At 35.7% G+C, this 25,231-nt stretch overlaps 4 protein-coding genes across 6 annotated transcripts; 3 read left to right on the top strand and 1 right to left on the bottom strand.

The window, feature by feature from the left end:
* Positions 1 to 228: 228 nt before the first annotated feature.
* Positions 229 to 3,059, top strand: LOC128868153 (elongation factor Tu). 2 transcript variants are annotated; one of them, XM_054109922.1, is made up of 5 exons: positions 229 to 798; positions 866 to 970; positions 1,025 to 1,402; positions 2,194 to 2,422; positions 2,498 to 3,059. In XM_054109922.1, exons 1-5 carry the CDS (start codon positions 397 to 399, stop codon positions 2,695 to 2,697), a joined length of 1,314 nt encoding a protein of 437 aa, XP_053965897.1. In that variant the 5' UTR covers positions 229 to 396; the 3' UTR covers positions 2,698 to 3,059. The 2 variants fall into 2 exon arrangements, with proteins under 2 accessions (XP_053965897.1, XP_053965896.1); XM_054109921.1 differs by having other exon boundaries at positions 866 to 1,402.
* Positions 3,060 to 4,658: 1,599 nt separating this feature from the next.
* LOC128868149 (unconventional myosin-Va) lies at positions 4,659 to 14,882 on the bottom strand. Of its 2 annotated transcripts, XM_054109916.1 has the most exons (22): positions 14,417 to 14,882; positions 12,955 to 13,768; positions 12,748 to 12,872; positions 12,582 to 12,695; positions 12,028 to 12,519; positions 11,858 to 11,951; positions 11,558 to 11,784; positions 11,301 to 11,324; positions 10,865 to 10,978; positions 9,406 to 10,292; positions 8,767 to 9,335; positions 8,565 to 8,712; positions 8,401 to 8,498; positions 8,115 to 8,310; positions 7,680 to 7,902; positions 7,448 to 7,613; positions 7,169 to 7,295; positions 6,969 to 7,100; positions 6,352 to 6,880; positions 6,120 to 6,251; positions 5,908 to 6,000; positions 4,659 to 5,833 (listed from the first exon to the last, which is right to left on the bottom strand). In XM_054109916.1, the coding sequence occupies exons 1-22, from the start codon at positions 14,444 to 14,446 to the stop codon at positions 5,696 to 5,698; spliced, it is 5,472 nt and encodes a 1,823-aa protein (XP_053965891.1). In that variant the 5' UTR covers positions 14,447 to 14,882; the 3' UTR covers positions 4,659 to 5,695. The 2 variants fall into 2 exon arrangements, with proteins under 2 accessions (XP_053965891.1, XP_053965892.1); XM_054109917.1 differs by lacking the exon at positions 11,301 to 11,324.
* Positions 14,883 to 16,495: 1,613 nt separating this feature from the next.
* LOC128867563 (DNA replication licensing factor MCM4) lies at positions 16,496 to 19,782 on the top strand. The gene is made up of 9 exons (XM_054108924.1): positions 16,496 to 16,693; positions 16,753 to 17,066; positions 17,131 to 18,053; positions 18,117 to 18,311; positions 18,369 to 18,545; positions 18,603 to 18,969; positions 19,025 to 19,266; positions 19,328 to 19,538; positions 19,598 to 19,782. Exons 1-9 carry the CDS (start codon positions 16,621 to 16,623, stop codon positions 19,691 to 19,693), a joined length of 2,598 nt encoding a protein of 865 aa, XP_053964899.1. The 5' UTR covers positions 16,496 to 16,620; the 3' UTR covers positions 19,694 to 19,782.
* Positions 19,783 to 20,290: 508 nt separating this feature from the next.
* On the top strand, positions 20,291 to 23,130 carry LOC128866247 (mesoderm induction early response protein 1). The gene is made up of 4 exons (XM_054106832.1): positions 20,291 to 21,283; positions 21,436 to 21,920; positions 21,999 to 22,175; positions 22,244 to 23,130. Exons 1-4 carry the CDS (start codon positions 20,395 to 20,397, stop codon positions 22,664 to 22,666), a joined length of 1,974 nt encoding a protein of 657 aa, XP_053962807.1. The 5' UTR covers positions 20,291 to 20,394; the 3' UTR covers positions 22,667 to 23,130.
* Positions 23,131 to 25,231: the final 2,101 nt, after the last annotated feature.

The following is a 25,231-nucleotide window of genomic DNA, read 5'->3' on the forward strand; positions in this document are numbered from 1 at the left end:
TGAATATTAGAGTTTATATTTATGTGTAGTTGTATAAAAACCAATTAACAAAAAATATATGTAAGTTTTTCATTTAAGTTCTAAATTTTAAATTCGGTTAAGTGTCTTTTTAATAAATAAAATAAAGTATAACTTGAAGCGATTTAAATATCTTATTCTATTTATTTTGAAAAAAAGTTTGGGAGCCACTACAATCAGCTGATTGTGAGCTGCTTCAAATACAGAAAACAGCTGGGCTTATCGAACCAGTCAAGTCTGCATAGTGGAATTCTTCTACTGTTACGGTGGAGCAGTAAATTTTGTACATTGTTATTAAATGATTACCTTAAATATAGCACCAGTGTATTTCTCTTTTAAAACAAATGATTTTTTGTACCATCTATAGACATATTTAGGATGTTCAAATTATTTTCCAAAATAGTTGCCAGAAGTTTGCAGCGTCAAGATGCCTTTCCCAGAGAATGCCAGCAAAATATTCAAACTGTCGTGAGTCTATTTTACACAAAGAAGATATGGTTTAGTGATGGACCTGTAGCCAAATCTGAAGGAGATAATTTTCGCCATTGCAACGTGGGTACGATTGGGCACGTGGACCATGGCAAGACCACATTAACCTCGGCTATAACAAAAATACTCGCCGAGAAGGGCTTGGCACAGTATCAATCATATGATCAGATCGACCGGGCGCCCGAGGAAAAAGCTCGTGGTATAACAATTAATGCTTGTCACATAGGATACGCAACTACAGAACGAACTTATGCACATACCGATTGTCCAGGCCATGCCGATTATATAAAGGTTTAGTAGTTTAACAAGCGTAATATAACCAAGCTACAATTATATGTGGACCTTTTGTTTTTCTTAGAATATGATATCTGGCGCGTCGCAAATGGACGGCGCAATTTTAGTGGTAGCCGCCACCGATGGCCAAATGCCTCAGACGCGTGAACATCTTCTACTTGCTAAACAGGTTGGCATCGAAAGGATTATTGTATTCATAAACAAAGCTGATTTAGTTGATCAGGAAGTATTAGAACTGGTTGAAATAGAAATGCGTGAAATGCTAACCGATTTTGGATTTGACGGAATTGAAAGTCCGGTAATCTGCGGCTCAGCATTGCTTGCATTGAATGGCGACACATCCCCATTCGGAGTACCGGCTATTGAAAGTTTGCTCCGACATTTGGACGCGTACGTGCCGACACCAAAGCGTGACTATACATCTCCATTTATATTGCCCATTGACAATGCGTTTACGGTATCGGGTCGTGGTACGGTGGTCGTTGGCACTCTTAAACGTGGAACTATGCTTAAAAACGATTTAGCCGATTTGCTGGGTTTTAATCAGAATATCAGAACTAGTATCGGAGATGTACAAATTTTCAAGCAAAGTGTGTCGAAGGTAAGAATGAGCCATGAAATTATTTATCAATGTCAATATAATAGCAAACTTTGAGAAAATACTCTCTATTGAATTGCCACGCACTAATAGGCGACATGCAGAGCCTCCAAATCTAAAGAGATGTCTCTTGTAAACATCCTAGTTACGTACATAATTGCAATTTTTCAGACGAAATCGTACACCGTAATGGTAGAAGATGAACAAATTAGAAAGACTTGTATTTTATTTTTTTAAACACCTCAATGTATAAATGAGAATTATTATAGGCAGTCTAACAGTCTAGCCCACTGAGAAGTCGTCTGCATAAATTCGGAATGTGGCCGAACGAATTACGTTGCTTCTGCAATTCAGTCGCAGAAGCCTCTTTGCTGCCTTGGTGCACATACATATATTCGTTACCACCGAGGCCCTTCAGATTTTCGATCACACGAAGATTGTGAGTAGAAGAAGACGCATTATATCTCTAAGTTTTTTTATTGTATTGTAACAGCAAAAACATTCCCCATAAATGTTTAGGGAATGCAGTCAATGCGCGGTCCTGGACCGTTCCGGTAGCTTAAACTATTACGTTTATGTAAATACTTAGATCGCAGTATACACCTCAACTCATTTTTATAAACATATATACATGTACAAAAGAACTAGACTTTGGTAAATATTTGCTGCCGATTTTCCGACCTCAATTAGAAGTCATCCTCCGGAGCTCTTGGCTATGCCTATCTATATATTCTACCAATTTCATTTCTATTCTATTGATAAATATGTATTACATTGTTGTACAACATCCATAGGCGGTGGCAGGTGAAAATATTGGTGCATTATTGCGTGGTGTTAAAATCTCAAATGTGGAGCGAGGCATGCTATTGTGCGCAGCTGACACCGAGAATATTTCGAATCACTTCGAAGCATCTATCTACCTCTTATCGCGTGCAGAAGGTGGCCGAACTAAACCTATGCTATCTAAATACATACAACAATTATTTAGTGCAACTTGGAATGTGCCGGCTCGGATTGACTTTGGTAAGCATTGTTCAATAACTAAATATTCTATTGCATATTTGGCACTAATTAAGATTTGCATGTATGTATATGCAGTACCATCCGATGGTATGTTAATGCCGGGCGAGCATGGAAAGGTGCGAATTACGTTGCTGCGTAAAATGGTTCTGATACCAGGCCAAGCATTTACAATAAGAGAAAATGGCGCGACAGTTGCAACGGGCATGATTACAGAACGAAAGCCTTCGTTAGATATACCTAAGAATAAATTATCAAAAATTGTGGTAACTTGTTGAGTTCATTACAAAAACAGAAAAAGTTAAATAAAGTGCGAGTTATTAAAGTACGTTTTTATATATTTTATTTAATTGGAATAAGTACATAGTTTCATAAGTGCATGATTACAAATGTAACATTGTAAATCGTTGTAGCTGCATGCCGGAATGTTTTAACTTAATGTAAATATGTAAGTACTTATGTATTGTATACATATGTATATTTAATTAATTTTTATGCATCTTTCTGCTTTATATAAGTGAATGTTTTTAAGATTTCCCATGCAAGCCTAATTATGTTGGCAAGAGCGGTTTTGTTTTTTTGTAAATGGCAAAAAAAAAAAAAAATAAAAAATACATCAATTAATTTCAAAATTATTAAATGTTTTTGTTTCATTTGTGTTCAAAAACAAAATATTGTCTATTTTCCAAGCAGGGAATTTAAATACTACGTAAGCAAATTACTTTAGGAAAACGAAAACTTCAGATGAAATAGTTCTTCTCGACTTGCTTTTGGCACGCTCACGTGCAAGTGTAACCAAATCGGTTTTTTGTCCGAGCATTTTTTTATTTTAATGAAGGTTTAATGTTTACTTTATAAACAAACGATGACTACGAGGAAGAATGGTAAAAGTCCATTTGAACTAATTTTGAGAAAACTCAATTAAAAGTTTTACAAATTTGTCCAACATCATCTATATTTTCTATTGAAGGGTAACAAGAAAGTGATATTTCCCATAACCTAATCCAAAAAAAATTCTTATTCTTCTACCGCCTAACGTTAACAGGTTTGTTTCTACCTCGAAGTCTTTAAATATTTTTACTTGGAACTGGTTTTATCTTTTTGACAAATATTTTTATCTGTTGGTTGAAAAAAAAAACTAATGAACAGTTCTAAATTATTTAAAGTTAAATCAAAGGCTCAATCAAAACAATAAAAAAAACTTTTTGACTGTATTACATTATGTATGATTTAAGTGCATAATGTCACTTGTTTACTTCAATAGTGTCACAATAAAAAAAAAAATTTTGAAAAACGGCTTCAAAGTTTTCATAGTAAATGCCTGTCTAAATAAAAGTAAACACATATTTTCTTTCTTCTTCTTCTTCCGTTTCAAGGTTCTACGTTACCGAAACGACCCGGATTTATATCCGGCCAAGGACTGTCACTCCAGTAGCATTCCCCGTATGTAAATATGGGGAATATTTATGCTGCTACAACAACAACAACATATTTTCTTCTAATGAGATACCGTTAAAGATAATGACATTATTTTTTTACACAGCATAAAAGGGAGTTTGTGGGAATTTCTGCTTACTTATCTAAACCAATTTTTTGGGTTGTAACACTATTGAAGTAATGAGCGATATGAATTTATGTATGAAATGAACTAAATTAACATATCATTCTAATTTAATGGAATAATTTTTTTTATTCTACTTATTAGCTAGTGAAAATAGTTTTCGAAATTTTTCCAATGGAAGTGGTTCGAGTTTTAATTTATATTATATTAACAGTAATAACGAAAAAGTCAGTTTCGCTCAAAATATGCTTCCGACGGTCGAGTCTATGCTATTAGAATGACAGCAGATGCAGTGTTTTGTGTTTCTACAATAATAACAACTTTTCTCTCAAAGCAATTAAGTAGCATCCGCAAACTTTGTGGAATATTTGCAATAGTAAAAGGTCGTCTAGGTCGTTCCCACACTTCAAATCACGGAAGTAATGTCAGTGCGATAGAGTTTACGAAAGCCTTTTTAACGCTTTTCGCTGTGCTACTTAAAATGTTTTCTTTTCCTTGAACTTCTTTCTTTTTTCTTGGTATTGTCTATGTATATTAATTATAAACTACATATTTTCAAGGTGTTCAAATGCCTTTGCTTTGCTTAACATTTCAAGGAATGGTGCACTAACACATATGGAGTATAATACGCAAATGGCTTTCAAGTAAAAACAAAAGGGTGTAAACAAAAAACAAATATTTGCTAAACTTTTTAGTGCGGGCAGTTGGATTTTATATCAGTATATATAATAAATGTATATGTGTATAATAAATATGTCTAAAGATGTAATGTCTTTTTAAATTCACATATGTAAGTATGCATGTATGTATGTGTATAAATAATCCATTCTCTTTTTAGTTATCACATGTACGATTTCTCACTAACACATACTCAGTTATTGCTGTTGCTGCTAACCAACAATAAGGCAACTACGTTGCTGTGGTTTTACCATCATTATCGTTATTAATATATTCAAAACGTTCCCTCATTAACTACAGACCCAAAAAAATTCAAAATATCTTCAATTTCTGAATTAAATTGTATAGTATATAAATTCAAACATAATTCATTCCAATAATACTATCGAGTACCAGGAGGGGTTACCTATAGTACTACACATCTAAATATGCATATATTGATTCGGCGAGGACTAAATTAACTAATAGGGATAAATACATATATAAATAGGTTCTGCGTTCATTGTTGATAACCTCTAAGGCTTGGCAATGGAAGTACATTTTTTCTAATTTTGCATTTTTTCAAGACAAGTCTTCATAAATATACGTATAGTTTTTTTAAATATAATAGATTAATTTATGATAACACAAATAATTTAAATTAATTAAAATGTAAATATTTAGTAATTTAAGAATATGCTATGCATTTTCTTTGTATATATATATATTAGCACTACTTTTTTAGGTATTTTACATTTACAATACTCTGTTGTATAAGAGAATATTCATAAGTTCTCATTATCATTACTTGAATATGTGTTTTTCAATGGCAACAAGCTGCGCAAGGTACACTTTTTTCTATAACAACAATAACATTTAAGATTACCATGTTTTTCCTGAAATTCTCAATGATTTTACTAATTCTAAGCGAATTTGTCTGCATAAATGTAGTATTTGTGTATGATTTTGTTGTTTTTCGTCGGAGGGTGGATCAATTAGGCTGTTAATGTTCAGTATTATCACACATTTGTGTGGTAGCGCATCCGTTTACGGTTCAATTAGATTTTTGTGAGTAAATCTTCAAGACCTAAATGTTTCGGCAATTCAATATCTTCCAATTTCACATCACTGTACTTGAAAACGACTTTGAAAGGATGTATGAATTTCTGATCCATAGTAAATTCGTCGTTTTTAATCTGAGAACACGAAATCGAAAAATTTCAATTAGCATTCTGATTACGGCAGGAAAAGTAAAGAGGTAAGAACTTACCATTGGACGCTCATTTAGCTTTTTGGTGAGTTTCTCCAAAAATGTGTTCGTTATTTCACTCTCATAATCATCCAATTTGTATGATTTCATCACCTTGAAATAGTTAAATCAAATATAGTTTTATATATTGTACATATTTGGTTCTACATTCTCTTTAAACACAAATAAGTATACACTTTAAATACTTCTACGCATTTCGCAATCTGTTTTACCTTCAACACTTGTGCTGTATTCAATGATGTGCATAAATCACAAATACTCTGCACGTCTTGTTCGCTCTTGCGGGATTGTAGCAGTTGTGAGACTTGATTGAGCGGAGCCAATGGTGCCAACACATCAGTCGACTATAATCAAATATTTTTTTTTAAAGAAAAGCAAGTAAAAAATACATATATCACTTTTTTAATCATCATTTCATCAACACAACTACTCTAAGCCACGTACCATTTTTTTGCTTCGCACCCAATCCTCAATGTATCCTAAATTATATCGTATTATCATACCGGTCTCCCACATGCAAATATCACCGCGCAACATCAGACAATTCAACGCTACAGCGCAAATGAAGAACAGTAATTGATGGAAAATCTGCTCCGAGTAACAGCGATCTAAGCCAAAGTGTTGGAATTGCTTGTAAAATTGTTCCAGGTGATTGATGAGCAGCTTCCAAGCAGCTACTTTGCCATGCTCGGGTGATGACGTCGAATCCATTGAGGCAGTACGGCCACGCACACCTTGCACCTGCCTGCTACGCTGGATTTCGTCATTATCGAGTATGGCAGGCACTATATATTGCTCAAGCAAGGTCTGTATCTGCTTCACCAACACCTGGTATAGGCTGATAATTATGTCTAATATAACGCGGCGATACTCATACAGATTAAAGTTCTTTAGTTGTTGTTGATTTTGTTTTTCTGTATTGAATTTGACATATTCTTCAACATCACCATACTGTTTCAATAAATTGAGCAGCCTATAGATTGAACAAGTTTAAAGACATTAAATTACCCGATATTACTCTGTGGTAATCATGTTTATTTTTATAAATTGGTTCCACTTACGTGATGGAATTAACCAACCAGAGCGATCGCATTTCGATGACATTGGGATTACGATGAATTTTTTTGATTTGCATCACAAATTTACTTAGCAGCTCACGTACGTCGTCATCAGCATTTATCAGATCGGTATAACTGCCACGAAAATTAAATTATAAATATTATGGAAAGTAATAATCTTTATTTAAATATTTCGTTCTTACCGAATGCACATAAATATTACGTAAGCGGGAAAGCCTGGCAACAGTCCAATAGCAAGTCGCGGTGTCATACCACCTACCAGACGTTGAAGTATCTTATCCACGTCTTCAATGCGGAACTTCATGACACCTTTAAATATAAATTCACAACGAATAATGGAGTTGAAATATTCAATTTTTCTTTCTAAAACAAGTACTTATTGTAAATGCCTATGCTCATATAGATGTATAGATGTATATACGTACAATATATAAATAAGTGTTAGCTGCACTTATGCTTACCTTGATAATTTTGGATCCTCTGTTTACTCACACTCGCCACAGCTTTTTTATCGCTTTCTTTATTATTGCCATCTTGAGGAATTCCATGTTCTTGAAGCTTGAACATTAACTTATCGTTACCCTGCTTTAGCGCATCAAATTTGCGAGTTACAGCATTCATTTCCTCCTAATTACCGAAAATAATTGCATGGTAATTACACCCGTATTAGACTAAAGACATTTATTTGCTCACCTGTAACTGTGAGTATTGGACAAATGAACGCTGCAGTTCATAGCGTAGATAGCGTTCATTCTGGCGCAATAACTCAATGTTACTGTCGTCAACTTCCAGCCCATTGTGCAGTAGTTCCTGTAGTTGTGCCTTTTCGTGGCGCAATTCATCAATTTGCCGTGTTAAATCAGCAAGATGTGCGTTATTCTCTTCGGTTAAGGCACTCAATTCAGATTCCAATTGGCTGTGGCAAAGGTTATGTAGTTAAAATATAGTAAAAAAAAATACAAACACTCGCTTGTGAAACTAAATTAAAAACAATAGCAATTTTTTTGATTTTGGGATTTGGCGCAAATTGAAAAAATCCTGTAATACCTTCAGCTAGCTCACAGCCGATTTGAAGCTAGAAGCTCTTAGTAATTTAATATTCTACTTGGTATGTTTATTGTTCCTTACCGATTAACCAGCTTTTGTGCTTGGAAAGCCTCGATCAATTCATTGTCATTCAAGTTCTTTAGATCTACACCACGCAGGGAAACGCCGGTTGTGCCCAAGGACTTAAGCGATTGGCTTTGCTGTTGCAATACTGCCTTGAGTTGAATGCACTCATCACGACGGCGCCGTAATTCCTCTTGCAATGCTTGATATTGAGCTATAAAATGGTAATTTGTTAAAGTGGTTTGCCTAAGGTGCTTGTCAATACACCAATACTACTAACATCAGAATTGGATTTCTAACTTACCTTCTAATTCGTGCATCTCGGATCCATGATGGATGCTGCTGCGCAACAGATCATAGTCGCTGCGTAATTTTTCATTTTCCACCTCCAGTTCCGAAACCCTGTGCATTAAAAAAATAATAAATATGTATAAAATCCAATTAAATAGTATATTATTCATTATATACCGAATAGAATCTTCAGTTTGTCTGTTTCGTTTCATTAGGCGTTCCAATTGTTCATTTAACAATTTATTTTTCTTTTTCTCCTCTTCGAGAATGCTGCGTAATTTTAAAATTAAACTTGTCTGACCCGATTTCGGTGTTGATGTAGTTTCTGCAAGTATTTATATGTGTGAAATGTGTAATTTATTTAACTCAACTAATTTACCGATTGTAGTAAATGTTTCTGGTGATATTTGATTTGCGTTCTCTCCACCTTGGTTACGTTTCAGCTCGAGCGTATTCTTTGCGGAAACATAGCCGACGTCGTCTTCATTTTGGCTCGATGCGTTACTTACGGAACGTGAATGCTGATTATTTTCACGTGTGCCATTGGGTTTCAAGTGTCGGCTCAACTCTTCCTTAAGCATATAGTTCTCATTTTCTATGATTTCTTTCTCCTTAATTGCACGCTGATAAGCCTCATTTATTTCGTTGGTTTCAACTTCAGAGAACGATCGTTCGCTGCGCAAATTGGCTTTTGTTTCGACATTCTTGGCCATTTCGATCATGTCATCGATCTGTTTACGCAATTCGATATTTTCCATGCGCCAAGCCTGCTTTTGTCGCACCCAATCTTCCTCGGAGTGGTCTTTCTCCTCTAGCAATTGCATTTTTTCATCGCGCTCAAGCTCCAATTGCTTGTTTAGTGCAGTCAAATTCTGATCCTTTTCAGCTACGATTGATTTGAGGTTACGCACCTCGAGCTCTAACGTTTTTTTCACTTCAAGCTTCATTCTGTTAATAAATTGTTATTTATTATTTTTTATTTATTTATGCAAAATGTGGATATCTTAAATACACTTACTTGAGCACAGAAATTTCACTCGACTTTGATTTTAGACTACCGTTTTCGCGATTCAGCTCATCAATTTTCTGTTGCATAGATATGATTTTGTTTTCGAGTCCCTTATACCTTTTTTGAATATGCGAAATAGTTTTCGCTTCAGCCTTTAGACTCCTAAATTGTCGACGCGCCAAAAATCGCCGCACTGCTGATTGGCAGACAATGATAGCATGGCGCCTCTTCAGATAAGCACGTCTCGCCAAATAGCCACGCACGAATCGTTGAATTTGCACAGCGCGATAATGATCCATAGCCTCCTGAAAGCGCCGGCGTGCCAACATGCCACGTGCATACTGTTGTATGCCACAAATAGTATGGCGTAATCGCAAATAGCGCCGACGACACAGCCAACCGCGAGCATACTTCGATATAACGACAGCTGCGTGTTCCTCGCGCATATGTTGCGCTTTCTGGCGCGCCAAGTAACCGCGCGCATAACGTTGTATACCGAGCGCTGTGCGCTGCAATCGCTGAAAGCGACGGCGATGTATGAACCGACGCACCACCGACTGAATAGTCGTTATGTACTTTTTACGCAAGTTCGCGCGCACCTGCTCCAAGAAGGCAACTTGGCCAGCACGGAAAAATATTTGCGTATTGCCGAAACGATATTTGTCTGGGTCAATAATCCATTTGGTGATAATATTGTGGCACGATTGTTTCAACTCATTTTTGTTGACCAAAGAACGGTGGCATAGTAACTGATAGCGCATATAAAAATCATGGTAGGACCAGCGAGATGGGAAACCAGCAGCAGAGATACGCACTGTTTCAAGTACACCACAAGCACGCAATTGTTGCACAATTTTTGCGGCCTCCCACTTGAAGGCCACTTTGTCTTCGTTGGGCTAGGGGTTGAGAAGAAGGAATAAGAGCGTAAATACTCAAAAATACGACGAAAATTAACCACTTTTAGAAAAGCGTTTCCTATATTAAATTTTATCACTGAATTTGGAAATCAGGCTAATAATTATATATTTTTTCTGTATTTTGATAGCTCAAAATCGGTTCAACAATAAATCAACCAAATTTATTATTGCTCTTATTTACTTGTCTATGGATATTGCGATCTTAATTAGAAGTCATCTTTAAAGCAATAATAAATTTGCTGTTTTATTGTAAAACCGGCCACAAGCTCACAAAATAAAAATATGTAAACTAAATATTTGGAAGCCATCAAAACAGTTTATTGCATTATACATTATCGTTTTTATTTATTAACATTTTTTTGATCAAATAAGTCATGAAAAAAATTTTTGAATAGCAAAAAAATGAAATTGGTAAAATATATGTAATTTTCAAAGAGTGGCAAGACATTGTGATGAATTAACATATATATTTCTGCCAGTTTTCGTAATACGTAGGTATGCAAGCTTCAAGTTAGAAATACATAAAACAGAAAATATCTGAAAACACTCACCTTTATGCAACGCACGTAATGTGGTGTAGTGGCATGCAATGTAGATATTAACGACGACAGGCTTTCTCTAAACTGTGAGCCAACTGAACGACGGTGTTGTTTTGATGGAGCGATCTAGAATGTAGCGATAAAACGTGAGTGAAGAAACTTAAATATGTATGTATGTCTGTATATAAAAGCGAAAGCTAGTTAAGATTGACTGAATGTTAAAATCTTTTACGCAACGAGCCCTTTTTTGCTTTAAAGAGATGTGTTAGGATAAAGATACAAATCATGAAAACACACGCATGCGCATACCAATGGATGATTAACCCAATTAGTTATATTAATTTCACCATAGAATACAAATCTATGTTAGTTTTAGAATAAATTAAAATTAGTTTTAAAGTAATATTTTGTTAGATAACAACATTTAAATGCTATTAAGCGCACTAACTCGTTTGCGGTTGTCGGCGGTTAACTATATCCACGTAAATTACGACATCATTTTGTCATCGATCAATCAAACCAGCCGTTGACGAAAAAGAGGAAAAGAACAATACGAATACATGTATACATATTAAAATGTTTACAAATTAGAGCACCATTTTATTAATAATTAATGTTGAGTACTTGAAGTAAACCTAAAAAAATACTTCATATGCACTTTAGAATATTTCAATCTATATATTTTTCCACAACCAATTAACTGACCTGTTGCCTAGCCGCGCTGATTACCACTCGTCCACCAAGTGTTGTTACCTTCGCTGCATCTGCGCACAGCGTATCGACTTCTTCCATCTCCATCAATTGTTTGCATAAGGACATCTCCGATTGGCGTATAACATTGACAAGTTCTTTCGACACAGTGTCCCGATTCTTTTCAAGAAATCCATATACATCATATTCAACGGTGTCGGAAAAATGTTTGATGTAAAAGCCTGAAAAAACATGTGTACATACAGTTTAGTTGAATATTTTTATGTGCATGCCAGCATTGTAGTTAATGTGTACTTGTAGTGCCAAAACGTGGCTTTTCAAAGTGTGGATATTTATTGCATTTTTCAATCAGTTTCCCAGCCCAACTTTCGTCACTTCCTTTTGGCATCTGTTAACAGAATAAAAAAATATCGACATACAAATAATACTAATCCACGTTTCTTCGTTCTTCAAAATAAACTTACTCGACATTCCTCGTCCAAAAGATCTAAAACTCCCAACTTAGATTCAATTAAGTCTATACATGGCTGATTATCGTAGAAGTCAATCATTGTCCATGTTATGCCTTCTTTCAAATACTCCTCCTGTTCCAATTTGAAAACATGTTGATTGAATTGTTGCTGCAGCTTTTCATTTGCATAATTAATGCAAAACTGTTCAAACGAATTCACTTCGAAAGTCTCAAACCCGTAAATATCCAACACGCCAATAAAACTGTTTTGCTTTCGACTAGCAGTGTTTAGGCTTTTATTAATTACTAGCACAATGTACTGAAAGAGTTTAGCATATATGTGTTTTGCGAGTGCATCTTTGGCCGCTTGTGCAGTGGCAACACTATTCGGTATAAGTACGTTCTCATTAACTGATTCAATTTGACGTGTCTTCAACCATTTCCGTAAATCATCCGAGTTAATCTTTAACATCTCGCCAGCCACATGGAGGTGCAGATCATTATGCTTATTGAAATAAACAAATTGGTTTTGACACATTTTTTTTAATAATTAACTTTACTACGTACAAAAATTTCACAACCATCAGGATCTATTTCATCGGTCCCTTTTTTGCACTGCGGAATAAATTTTATATTGCCTAGATGCAATATGCCGGCAAGAATATTTAAGATATCTGTTATCTGGAATATAAAAATAAGTGTCGATTTCAAGATTAACAAATATTTGTCTTGCCTGCAAGTTGCTGAAACCCAGCACAGTCATAGCTTGGATGGTATCCCTGAATTGTTCTTTGTCTGAAACTCTATCAATATCGGGCGATTGTCCCATTTTTAGGTATTCAAACTTGTCTTGATGATCTAAATTCGAAGTAAATAAGATTAGTTAAGTTGTGATAAAAGTAAAAATAATTTTAAAAATTTAATTTAAATTTAAATTTACCTAGTATTAGCTCAGGATGTATATCTCGCGCATCACAGAGTTGATAGAAAATGTGATAGTTTCGCTCACCAGGTGCTTGAAATACGACACGTGATTTTTCCAGCAAATAAGTGTGCATTGTTGCTCCCGTAAGATTCATTACACTCATATTATTTTTAAAAAGTAGTTTCGTAAATTTACCAAAACGCGAACTATTATCATTGCGCGTAGTTTTAGCGTTTCCGAAAGCTTCCATTATTGGAGATGAAGCAAGTACTTTGCGCTCAACTTGCGTTTCAGATTCAGACCCTCCAACTGCTGCAAAATAACGCATCGCATACTTTGCAGATACTGTTTTACCAGCACCCGATTCTCCACTCACAATTATGCTAAGATCGCATTTTTCTCGCTCAAGTTTTGTATATGCTTCCTCAGCTAAGGCAAATATATGTGGCTCTAACTCACCCATCGATCGACCGCGATAAGCACGTATTATACTTGGACCATAAAGTGGAAGTTCGGCATACGGATTTATGGCCACTAGTATGATGCCACAGTATGTGTAAATAATTTGTCGTTCACAGAAACGTACTTTCAAATTGTGTAACACGCCTGGTTCATGAAGATAGGACATAGCCGTCAGATCATTTTGTCCGATTAGTATGGCGGGATTTCTTAATGGTGGCAAATTACTTCCGTCGGGTTTTATGGAGAGTTCGACTGAACTGCCAGAATCTTTGATAATTTGTATAGTAATGTCGCCTTTGTGATAATCCCGTTGAACTGTAGCACTTTCCCATACCTGCTCTGGGTGCGGTACCCAAATTTTGGAACCCTAAAATTACAAAAATTATTTATTTTACTTTATTTATTATTTATAGCATTTTCACAAAAAAAAAAACTATCTTCTACATGCGGGAACTTGTGTGTATACATTTGGGGACTTTGACAATATTCGTATTACATATTTTTATTGCAATTGCTTTATATTTCAAGATACTAGGAGTACTACAATCAAGCGCTAAACGCATAGACTATATATTGTTATTGTTTTGTTAAAGTTATCAATGAAAATAGTCTTTTTGCATTTTTAGCTCACTGATTCATCACCTCACCTTTATCTAAAGTTATACTATATAAATTATTTTTACCATTAGCATCATAAGGTGTTTTTATATTTACGTCAGCTATAACTAAACAATTTCAATCCTATTAGAAAATCGTCAAATTGGAATTCTATCTTAGTATGCACTTCACTTAAAGAATCGATTGCAAATAAGAATACTTCTAGTTAAGCAAGATTTGAAAGGAATAGAGTTTCACCAAGATAATTGAAGTGCACCAATACCTAGTTTACATATATACATGCAACCACTCGTCGGCCATCCAACTTGTCAACAAATTGTACTTGCACTTGTAGGGCTGCAGCCGCCAACAAGCAATCACTCAAGCAGACAGCCGAAAAGCGGCGAATAATAAATACCTTTGCATATAGCATATCTTCGTTCGACATGTTTTTGTAGTAATCTCACTGCAACTTCACTTCAGCCACTCCACGGTTTACGGTTATATGACTCTTGATCCACTTCTAATAGCAAACAGAAGTGTTTACTATGAAGGTAAAAACCGATTATCAATCAAATTATTGGTATCGTTTTCTTTTCCTTTATACCAGTGGCTCAATTCAGTGTTTATTTTGTTAGTTATGACCTTATTTAAAACCTTTACTAATTTTGTTACATGCAATCCCAATTCAGCGTATGCTATTTACTTTTCTCAAATGCATGCTTTTACGTTTTTCTATTTTTTATTATTATTTTTTTAAATTTATTATAGTAATACAGATAATTTTGCTCCCATAAACTAAGAAAATCAAAATTAATTGTAAAACAAACTCGACTTTATCACTTTGACGTCCAGTCAACTCAACGTTGACGTTGACAACGAAAAGCAATGCGAAACACAAACCACACGTACACAAACACCTGCCTGGTCCAGTGATGCCAGAAATTATAAAGACGGTAATAATAAAAATAATTTTTGATAGACAAAAAACAATTTTATTTTATTATTATAATGATTTTTGCTTTTTGCTTTGTCTACGTATATACATGTTTGCCTTGTTTGCGAACATTTTCCGAAATTTAAAATACATAAGTTCTTTTTTCGTTTTTAAGTGACGCAGTCGAACATTTGGAATAAAAAATCCATTGGATGTTGTACCGCCAGATATCCTAACACAACAGAAAAAAAGGAAAAATTGTGTATTATATGAAAATACCAAATATTATTTTATAAAAATAATAATTTAATAAAGTTGGTTAAATAGAAAGCGATATTCCCATTCAATTTCTGTGTAATAAACGTAAACAAATAATAGTTTTAATTTTTCATCACTATCGTTGGTTTTAAAAACCAGTGGTGCAAAGATTTTAAAGATGAGATTGTTATTCGGTTCTGAACGAAACTGACAGAATCAACTGTCAAGCTGAAGTCACTAGGGACGTGTTTACAAAAAAACAGATTCTGTTGGTGATATACGAAAAAAATGAATGTCACTTCGTTGCCGTCTGAACAACGACTCATGAAAATTGTATACTGAAGATGACGTCTTCCCAAAGCAGTTACTTTTTTTCGCGATTTTGACAAGTCTAACGTTGAGTCCCCTGCATATACGAAACAAACAAAAGGACGAGAAATTACATCTTTGTGAAAATTCAGTAAATGGCTTGTTAACACTGTGATTTGTGAGATTTAAACTAAACAAACTAATGAAAACGAAGTGCTACATGTTAAATTGCGAAGCACAAATTAATGGAATGCCTTCAAATGCAGTTTTTTTGCGGAATTCGCCGTGGCCAGAAAGTGTTCTGTTCTATCATCCTTGGTGTCAATAGATGTGAAATGATTGTGCAGAACTCGGCTGTCGAATCCCCAAGTGATGTGGCAGCCAAAGTTCCCCGCACAATTTTCTTGTTTACCATAGTTAAAGATCAAACCTGGAAATCTATCACCTTTTCACCAAGGCAAATTGAGTACAGGTATTCTATAATCCTTGGTTAAAAATCGTCATTCGAAGAGGTAGGTTGGAATGATTTTTTTTATGATATTCTGGTAGAAAATTTCATGGCATTTATTTTGTGAAACATCTTACCCGAATATGTCCGTCGCTGCTACAAGGCGTTCAATTACTCCAATTTTTGACTGATTTTCCAATAAATCTGATGAACCCACTAATTAAAAATACGATGCAAACGATGGTCGTTTGGTTTGAAAGGCCAATATATTGAGAATGACAACGAGTCGACGTTTAGGCGTCTTCTTCAACACTTCGCTCTATGAACTTAGCGAAATATTTTTTTTTTTAGTTTTACAGTTTGGAAGCATTGTTCTGGTGTTAAGCGATTCATAATGATTTGCTTAACAGAAATGTGAACACATTTGTTATTGATATCGGTAGGTCTCCTGCCCGATAGTTGGAATAAAAACCCGATAACAATTACAATAAAAAGTATCGAATGCAGCCCTGCTTTTGGAATATGAAACCGTATTTTGGCGCGATTGTATTTGTCAAATGCGCTTACATTCCCATTTACAGCGTGAGTTCAGTAGCGAAGCGCAAATAAAAATTTAATTTTACATTAGTTTCGAATATATAGTACCTTTGGAAGAACAACTTAGATTGAAATGTCAAGTCCAGCTCCAACTACTGAAGGTGGTCTTACCCCAAGAGGTCAGGGTGACCGAACTCCGACGCGAAGTAAGTTTACATGAAATGATGTGGTTCTTATACTAAAAGTTTGTCATACATTTCATAAGACCCGATAGTAGAGCGGGATGCATCAGATACACCAATGCGCATGGGACCTACGACTCAGCGACAAAGTCAGCAGCCATCGGAAATCAGTTTGCCTCCAACATCTCCGGGTGGTTTGAGTTTACCTGCAACTAGTCCTGCACGGGTGCTGGGAATGAGTGAAATAGATCTAAGCTCTCCTTTGAACTATGGGACACCTAGTTCCATTGGTTCAATCCGAACTCCACGATCGGGAATACGTGGGACGCCTTTGCGTGCACGCCCCGATATACGCACCGATAAGCGAATGCGTCAAGTAGCTATTGGAGGCACTAATGTAAATATCTACCGAGTTTAGAAAGTGTAACATAAATGCAAATTTCTTTCATTCTTCTTCATAGCTGGATCCAATAGCTGAAAAGCCATCTGAAGGCACTGACACTGTCTCAGAATCATCTGCAACCCCGCAGATGGTTGTTTGGGGAACCAATGTTGTAGTTCATCAGTGCAAAACAAAGTTTAAGGTTTTTCTTATGCGTTATATTGATCCTGATGTAGAACGTGATGAAATATCCGAGAACATAGATATAAACCAGCCAATATATATGCAAAAGCTAGAGGAGATTCATACTCTAGAAGAACCCTATCTTAATGTAAATTGCTCGCACATAAAAACATTCGACGAAGCATTGTATCGCCAACTAATTTGCTATCCGCAAGAAGTAATACCGGCTTTTGACATGGCTGTGAATGAGATGTTTTTTGAACGTTACCCAGCGGCTGTATTGGAACACCAGATTCAAGTGCGTCCTTTTAATGCCGATAAAACTCGCAATATGCGTTCTCTCAATCCAGAAGACATGGACCAATTGTTAAGTATTAGCGGTATGGTAATACGTACATCCGGAGTTATACCAGAAATGCGTGAAGCTTTTTTCAAATGTATAATTTGTGCATTCTGCGCATCGGTCGAAGTTGATAGGGGACGTATCGCACAGCCAACCCTTTGCACGAATTGTAACACAAATCACTGTTTTCGATTGGTCCACAATAGATCAGAGTTCACAGATAAGCAGTTAATAAAACTACAAGAATCGCCGGACGATATGGCTGCTGGACAAACGCCGCACAATGTGCTGCTTTATGCTCACAATGATTTGGTAGACAAAGTGCAGCCTGGTGATCGAGTCACTGTAACGGGTATTTACCGCGCCGTTCCCATGAAGGACAGAGGTCGTACTATCAAGAGTGTTTATAAAACACACATCGACGTGGTACATTATCGCAAAGCTGATAGCAATCGTTTATATGAAGATGAAGAGGGGTATGCATAATAAATGCCTGTTATATATATATGTATTATTTAATAATTTCCGAAAATATTTAGAAAAATGCATATATTTACACCTGAGCGCGTAGAATTGCTACATTTGCTTTCCCAAAAGCCGGATATTTACGACCGTTTGTCAAGAGCAATAGCTCCATCTATTTATGAAAATGATGACATCAAGAAAGGTATTTTATTGCAATTATTTGGTGGCACAAAAAAGAAACATTCAACTTTGGGCAGGCAGAACTTCAGGTAAAGTTTTTGCGTCATGTTTTAATTAAATTGATTTAAATTTTACTTAATTTATAGAGCGGAAATTCACTTGCTTTTGTGTGGTGATCCAGGTACATCGAAGTCTCAATTATTACAATATGTTTACAATTTGGTTCCGCGGTCACAGTACACTTCCGGTAGAGGTTCTTCCGCGGTTGGTCTTACCGCTTATATTACAAAAGATCCAGAAACACGACAGTTAGTGCTGCAAACGTAAGTATTTTAATATACTTTAAATATTTCGTGACTAGATTTTGTGCTTCATTTTAGAGGAGCTTTGGTGCTGGCTGATAATGGTGTTTGTTGTATCGATGAGTTTGATAAAATGAACGATTCTACGCGCAGTGTGTTACATGAAGTTATGGAACAGCAAACATTGAGCATAGCAAAAGCTGGTATTATTTGTCAGCTAAATGCACGTACATCGATTTTGGCAGCTGCCAATCCAGCAGAATCACAGTGGAATAAAAAAAAGAATATAATAGACAATGTCCAGTTGCCACACACGTTGTTATCGAGATTTGATTTGATTTTCCTTGTACTAGACCCACAGGATGAACAGTTTGATCGCCGTTTGGCTAACCATCTTGTATCGCTCTATTATGTAACGCGTCACGAAGAAGAAGATACAATGTTTGTAAGTTATTGATCGTATTTTGTTATAAAAACCATATTAAAAAGCTATTGTACAGGATGTAAGTGTATTACGAGACTATATTGCTTACGCTCGTGAACATTGCTCGCCTACATTATCGGACGAAGCTCAACAACGCCTCATTCAAGCATATGTTGATATGCGCAAAGTTGGTGCACGCCGTGGTCAAATATCGGCGTATCCTAGACAACTGGAAAGTTTAATACGTCTTTCTGAAGCGCATGCCAAAGTGCGTCTAAGTAGTGTTGTAGGCGTGCAAGATGTGGAGGAGGCTTGGAGGTAATTTTTGGTGAAAACTTGTGTTATAAAAGTATATAATTTGATAATATTTATGGCACAGATTGCATCGGGAAGCTTTAAAACAATCTGCAACAGATCCACTCTCGGGCAAGATTGACGTTGGCATTCTGACAACTGGCTTATCCACTGCTGCACGCAAAAAAAGAGCAGATCTTGTCTTGGCAATCAAGGAAAATTTGAAGAAAAAAGGCAAAGTACCAACTGTGCCGTATCAGAAACTTTTCAAAGAAGTGAAAGAAGCTTCGCAAATTGTAAGGATCTTTATTTTAAGTTATTTCATACTCTTATTATATCTAACGTTTCTTATTAGCTAATCACTCGCGAGCAATTCGAAGATGCCCTCAAAGAAATACAAGATGAAGGCGCCATTGTCGTGATGGGCAAAAATACTATAAGAATCTGTTAAGTACAAACGCATACACATGGTTTTATAATATTGTTTTTATGTTTTCATTCTATAAAATTATTTGAAATAAAAGGCGTTAATTTTCGTAATAATAAGTAGTTTTTTATTGGACGCTGTTTTCTATTAATGCTAACTCATTTAAGGCAGGTGACAAAAAATTTGATTTGTTTTACGGTTCGCCGATCATTAATAAAAGGTTTAAATAACTTAGAAATCTTTCAAAGAACAAAGGAAGAATGCTTATAAACATCCTCACGGATCACTGCAAACTGTGGTTTCAACTGCACGAGTCAAGTATGCATAATCACTCCCAAATGCGTCTATACAGAAAATAAACAAAAATAATTAGCGAAAGGGGGTGGAAAACCACTTGCAATATTGACACAAAGGCTTTGCTTACTTTCATCAAGTTTACCATTATCAGGTTTACCAATAATAATGTGGGTTTTTTCGGGATACTTTTACCTGTAATTTTGTATTAATTGTACCGTTTTAAAACTATAACATCCCTTTAACTAATTAGTTGCACCTCTGTGCCTCTGAAAATTTTTAACGGCGTGGATATTTTTGTGCAGCGCTAAATTATATTTGACGCCGCTGAATTAAAATGAAATTATACTGAGGATTGGTAAAAGTTAAATGAGCTGTAGATTCTAGTTTTCATATTTTTGTATTAATTGCAAAATTTTTTGCAAAGCGCAATGTCTCCAGAGCCAGATAGTGATCAATTAAGCTGCAATAAATTTGAAGAAGTGAAAGAAGGAATCACAACAACAGCAGTGGATATAGCAAGAAATGTAAATTTGTCTTTGATTGCAGGGGAAACTTATCACCAAACAGACTATTCGGTCCCGCGCAAACAACGCGAACGCCGAAATAAATCGCCCATTGCGATATCAACACTTTTAGAAACCTTTGCAGCTCCACTATCACCAGCTTCGTCTTCATGTACCTCGCAAGGTAACAGCAGTGGTGATGCCACATTTGAACCATCCATTGATATGATGGTGAACGACTTTGACGACGAACAAACTTTGAACGAGGAAGAAGCATTGGCTGCCATGGAGCATCAGGACCCACATGATGAAATTGCTACTTTGAAAGAGGAGAGTGAAATGCCTTTAGAAGAGTTGTTGGCTAAATATCAGGTAGCGCCCCCTGTGCCTGCACACATCGGACCATCGAGAAAGAAGAATAAGAAGAGCTCCGGAGTGGGTAAGCATTTAAAGCACAAAAAGGTTGGTAGTGAGTCTACGGCAGCAATAAGTTCTACGGAGGGCCTTACAAATGCCACATTGGAAGCAGTTGATGGCACTGAGCCGAATGCTATTGAAAGATCGTCAAATGATGTTATATTGATTGACGAAAGTGGTGACGAAGATCTCACTGACAACAAATTAATGACGAAATCGGGCACTGAAGAATCGTTAGCGGATCAGGATGCTTGTACGCTTGAACCATTTGTGGAGAACAATGATTTGCCAATTGGGCATGTTGAGAAAATTAAAAATCGTCGCACACATCTAATGGACCTTTATCCAGAAGAATCCTTTACGGAAGTACTGAATTCAGGAGATGGAACTGGAATAGGTATATGTATATGGTATATGAATATTTGATGTAATAACTTGCTAATTGTTTGAGCTGAAGTTATCTAAAACAGCTACGGCTTAATTTACCATTTAATTACCATTTTAATTATACATTTAATACTCATTAATATTTTGATTTTAATTCTTTAGAAGCACCGCTTGACCTACTTTATAATGAAGATGACGAGGGGGAGGAAGTAAATGAGGCAGAAGAGGAGGAAGAAGAGGAATTAGACATTGACTATGTGAAGAAAACCATAATGGTAGGCCCATCATATCAAGCAAATATACCAGATGGATTATCGCAGTATGGTGATGTGTTACCTTATGAGAATGAAGATAAATTGATTTGGGAACCCAGTCAAGTTAGCGAGCGTCAAGTTGAAGAATACTTGTTGAAAGCACGGGATATTAAGCCAAGTTTACTAGACAACGAGGAAGAAGGCGAAGAATCTAACCAGACTAATATTGCAGCAGACATCGCGATAGATCCTATAATATCAACACCAAATGGCATTGATGCTGAAAATAAAGAATCTTCCACATACCACAAAGCGGACAATGTTCAAAGCACAGTTCAATCGCATAGCGGTGAAAGCAGTGATGTATCTGCTGTAATTAAAGATAACGAGCAGGTGCGTTTGTTTGTTTGTAAAAAAATTATAATATCACTAGTACTAATTTCTATTCCATAATGAATTACCTATATGCAGGCCCTTCACTTGCTCGTTCAGTGCGGGTATGATTTTAAAGAAGCCTTACGTCGCAAACGTCTAAATGCGCTCCCACTAACTGGTTCGATGAGCCTTTGGTCGGAAGAAGAGTGCCATAAATTCGAGGAGGGTATACAAAAGTTTGGCAAAGATTTTCTTAAAATACGCCAAAATCAGGCAAGTATCAAACCCAAAAAGATTTCTGGATTGGATCATTAATATGCAACTGTTGTGGCTTATTAAAGGTGCGCACACGTACAATGCGAGAGTTGGTGCAGTTTTATTATCTCTGGAAGAAAAGTGATCGACGTGATCATAATTTCGCTAACTCGGACACAGTAGATCACATGGATATTTACCTTAACGAAGGTGGAGATTATAGTCCAACAACTACGATCAATGGCACCGCAGCAACTGGCCCTTCAAGTAACACAAACGGTGCTCAAACGCTGAGTTCGCGAAAAAACAATGGCTGCGTTCAAAAGAATCCAATATCCATTATGATGACTGGAAATACTAGTACCACTACATCAGCGGTAACACAATTAAGTGTCAGTAGTAGTAAAGTGGCTAACAATCGAAAACGTAATGTACTAGGTACTCCCAGCAATAACTATGAAAGTGCATTAACTCAAAGTATACCACTATCAGCCGCGCAAACAAAATGATGACGAATTGTTCCGTAATCCAGTAGTTAAAGTTAAGTGTCGTACAAGTGCTGGCGACTTATACGCAATGTTGCACATGCAACTAAAAAGTTAAGGAAATAAATAGTATTAAATAAAAACTTTCAATATTTCTTATATATTTCAATTGAACATTTATGCATATACTAAATACGTTAAACAATTGTTTTCATCCTCTATTACAATTAACTAGAAGATTTTTCAACCGCTCGGTGCAAAAAGAAATTCCTTTATATGTTTTTAGTATTTTAAGATACATAAGTGTTCAAGCAGTAACATTAAATGAAAGTACATTTAGCTCCTGAATTAACTGTAATTAGTTATTCAATAATGTTATTAATTCAGTACAAGTTTTATACCTTACTCTCATGCATGCAATAAAGCGATTGAGATTTGCTTACATTCAACATGCCTAAAAGCTTTGAAATAAACAAAAATTTACCGTCTATGTAGTTTGAACAAATGAAATTTCTACGAAAGTCGGGTCTACGTTACCGGAATGCCCCGGATTTATTTCAACCAAGGACTGTTACTTCCACCACGATGTGCTTTTTTGTAATTAAGGCATCTTAAAATGTTCCTCGTTGACGAAAAATATATTTATTTCTTGTTTAGAATGAATGAAAAAATAATATTGCACGGGACATTTTTATATGCATATACTTTTATTTTATTTCAGTAAGGATAATCCCGGCTTAAATATAGACAAGGCGAATGTAAGCAAATGAATAACATGAATTCGCCTTGAATATAACTGTGTGTTGGATGAATGCAAGGGTACATTTTATTAATATATATACGTACATGTGCATACATATATTGGTGTTCGGTATCCATGCAAGTTTTTCTATTTATGGATGCAAGATGCAAACGCGAACATATTCCCGAATCGTATGCGATTACACATATTCATTTATTCAACCATCAGGCCAGGATTTTCGACTTACGAACCTAAAGAAAATCTTGTTGTCGCCAAATGAATGATAAGGGTTGCTCCGTTTTCTCTCATTTTACGCATTGCATAAAGGGGAGTTTTTAATAGTATTCGCCATGTGCACGCATCTAGAAACATATGTATGCACATATCTTTCTTGCGTGGTTTTTTGTAATAAACAATATGCATGTATGTGTCCATCAGTAGCGGATGTGTGAAGGTGATTTCAGGTCTAGACCCCCTTCGTTATTAGAAAAACAAAAAGTCGGCATTTATTTATACTCAATATTTGATATGCGTACATCATTGGAATTGCACACGCGTATGTATCTATGCGCAGATCCTTTTCAAGGCGTCTGGCCGAATATTTCCAATTTGAGGTGAATCTGTTTTTGACAGAAATTTATTCAAAATTTAGTTATTTCTTGACGAGAGCGACCGCTATTAGAAACCAATCTTTCTGTTATTTGAAGTTTAATGCTCGTAGAAGGCTTCGAACGCAGTACTAACCGAAACGTGTTCACTTTTATTGATTAATAATAATACAAATTGAAAGGTATTGAAATTCTAGCTTCGCATTCGACTGCATTTTAATTTTCGAATAACTCTTGAAGGGTTTCATCTTAAGTCAAATCAATTCGATTATACATACATATGTATATGTATATTCAAGAAGTGAATATCATCGAATCATTAAAGTTTCATTATGTTTTCAGATCATTTTGCGTCCTTCAGAAAATTGATATGTATATATTGCGTTACGGCTTTGTAGAACCGGAAGTTGTTAATATTTCATTGAATTCAAAAAGAATATTTAATCTTACAAATATTCAGCTCCAACTTCGTACCTATATTTTTGACGGCAACACTAAATTAAAGAAGTGTTCAAGATCAGGTGAAACTGAAGTTTTTGCATCAGTTTTTCAATTAAATGGATACACTTACTTTAAAGTGAATGTGGTCGCGTTTGTTTTCCAGATATGCCCCTTAAACAATGTTTTGTTGGCTGTCATCGTTCATTTGAAATGTCAACTTACTTCATAAAAATAATAAATTTTGTTGTGTTAAAATACCTCAAATTTTACTGAGTTATATGTTGCACAAACAGCCACATGGGCGCAAATCACAATTTTTAATGTATGGGAGGTCTCTTGTGAGATTTCTATAATTTTCAAAGTCATGCCTTAATAGGGCAAATGCAAGGTTAGTGAGTTTGATGATGAAGCTTCACAAATATACAGTTTCCATTTTTAATACCAATCTACCCTTAGTCAGAGGGTGTCAAATTTCAATTCTCTAGTTGTCGTTTGTTTTTACGACTGAGAAGGCTCAAAATTTATACGACTTTGGATGGAAAGTCCGCGACAAAAGCAGACAAAACAATTTATCCTTCAATCCCGCAGACTGCTATATAAGCTCTTAAACCTGGAACTTTCACTGGATACTGTATGGGGCATTGTAGTTGCCGTTATCATTTCAGGAAAATAGGATGGGTAGAAACAAGCATCTGCTGTTTTTGTGTGTTGGGCGATGAAGTACCAGAGTACATTCTCTGCGAAAGTGCAGCTCTCCAAGAGGTAGACTCACTCATTGTGATATAAACAGCGCGAGAA

Source organism: Anastrepha ludens, chromosome 6 (genome assembly GCF_028408465.1).
Source record: "Anastrepha ludens isolate Willacy chromosome 6, idAnaLude1.1, whole genome shotgun sequence".
Taxonomy (NCBI): domain Eukaryota; kingdom Metazoa; phylum Arthropoda; class Insecta; order Diptera; family Tephritidae; genus Anastrepha; species Anastrepha ludens.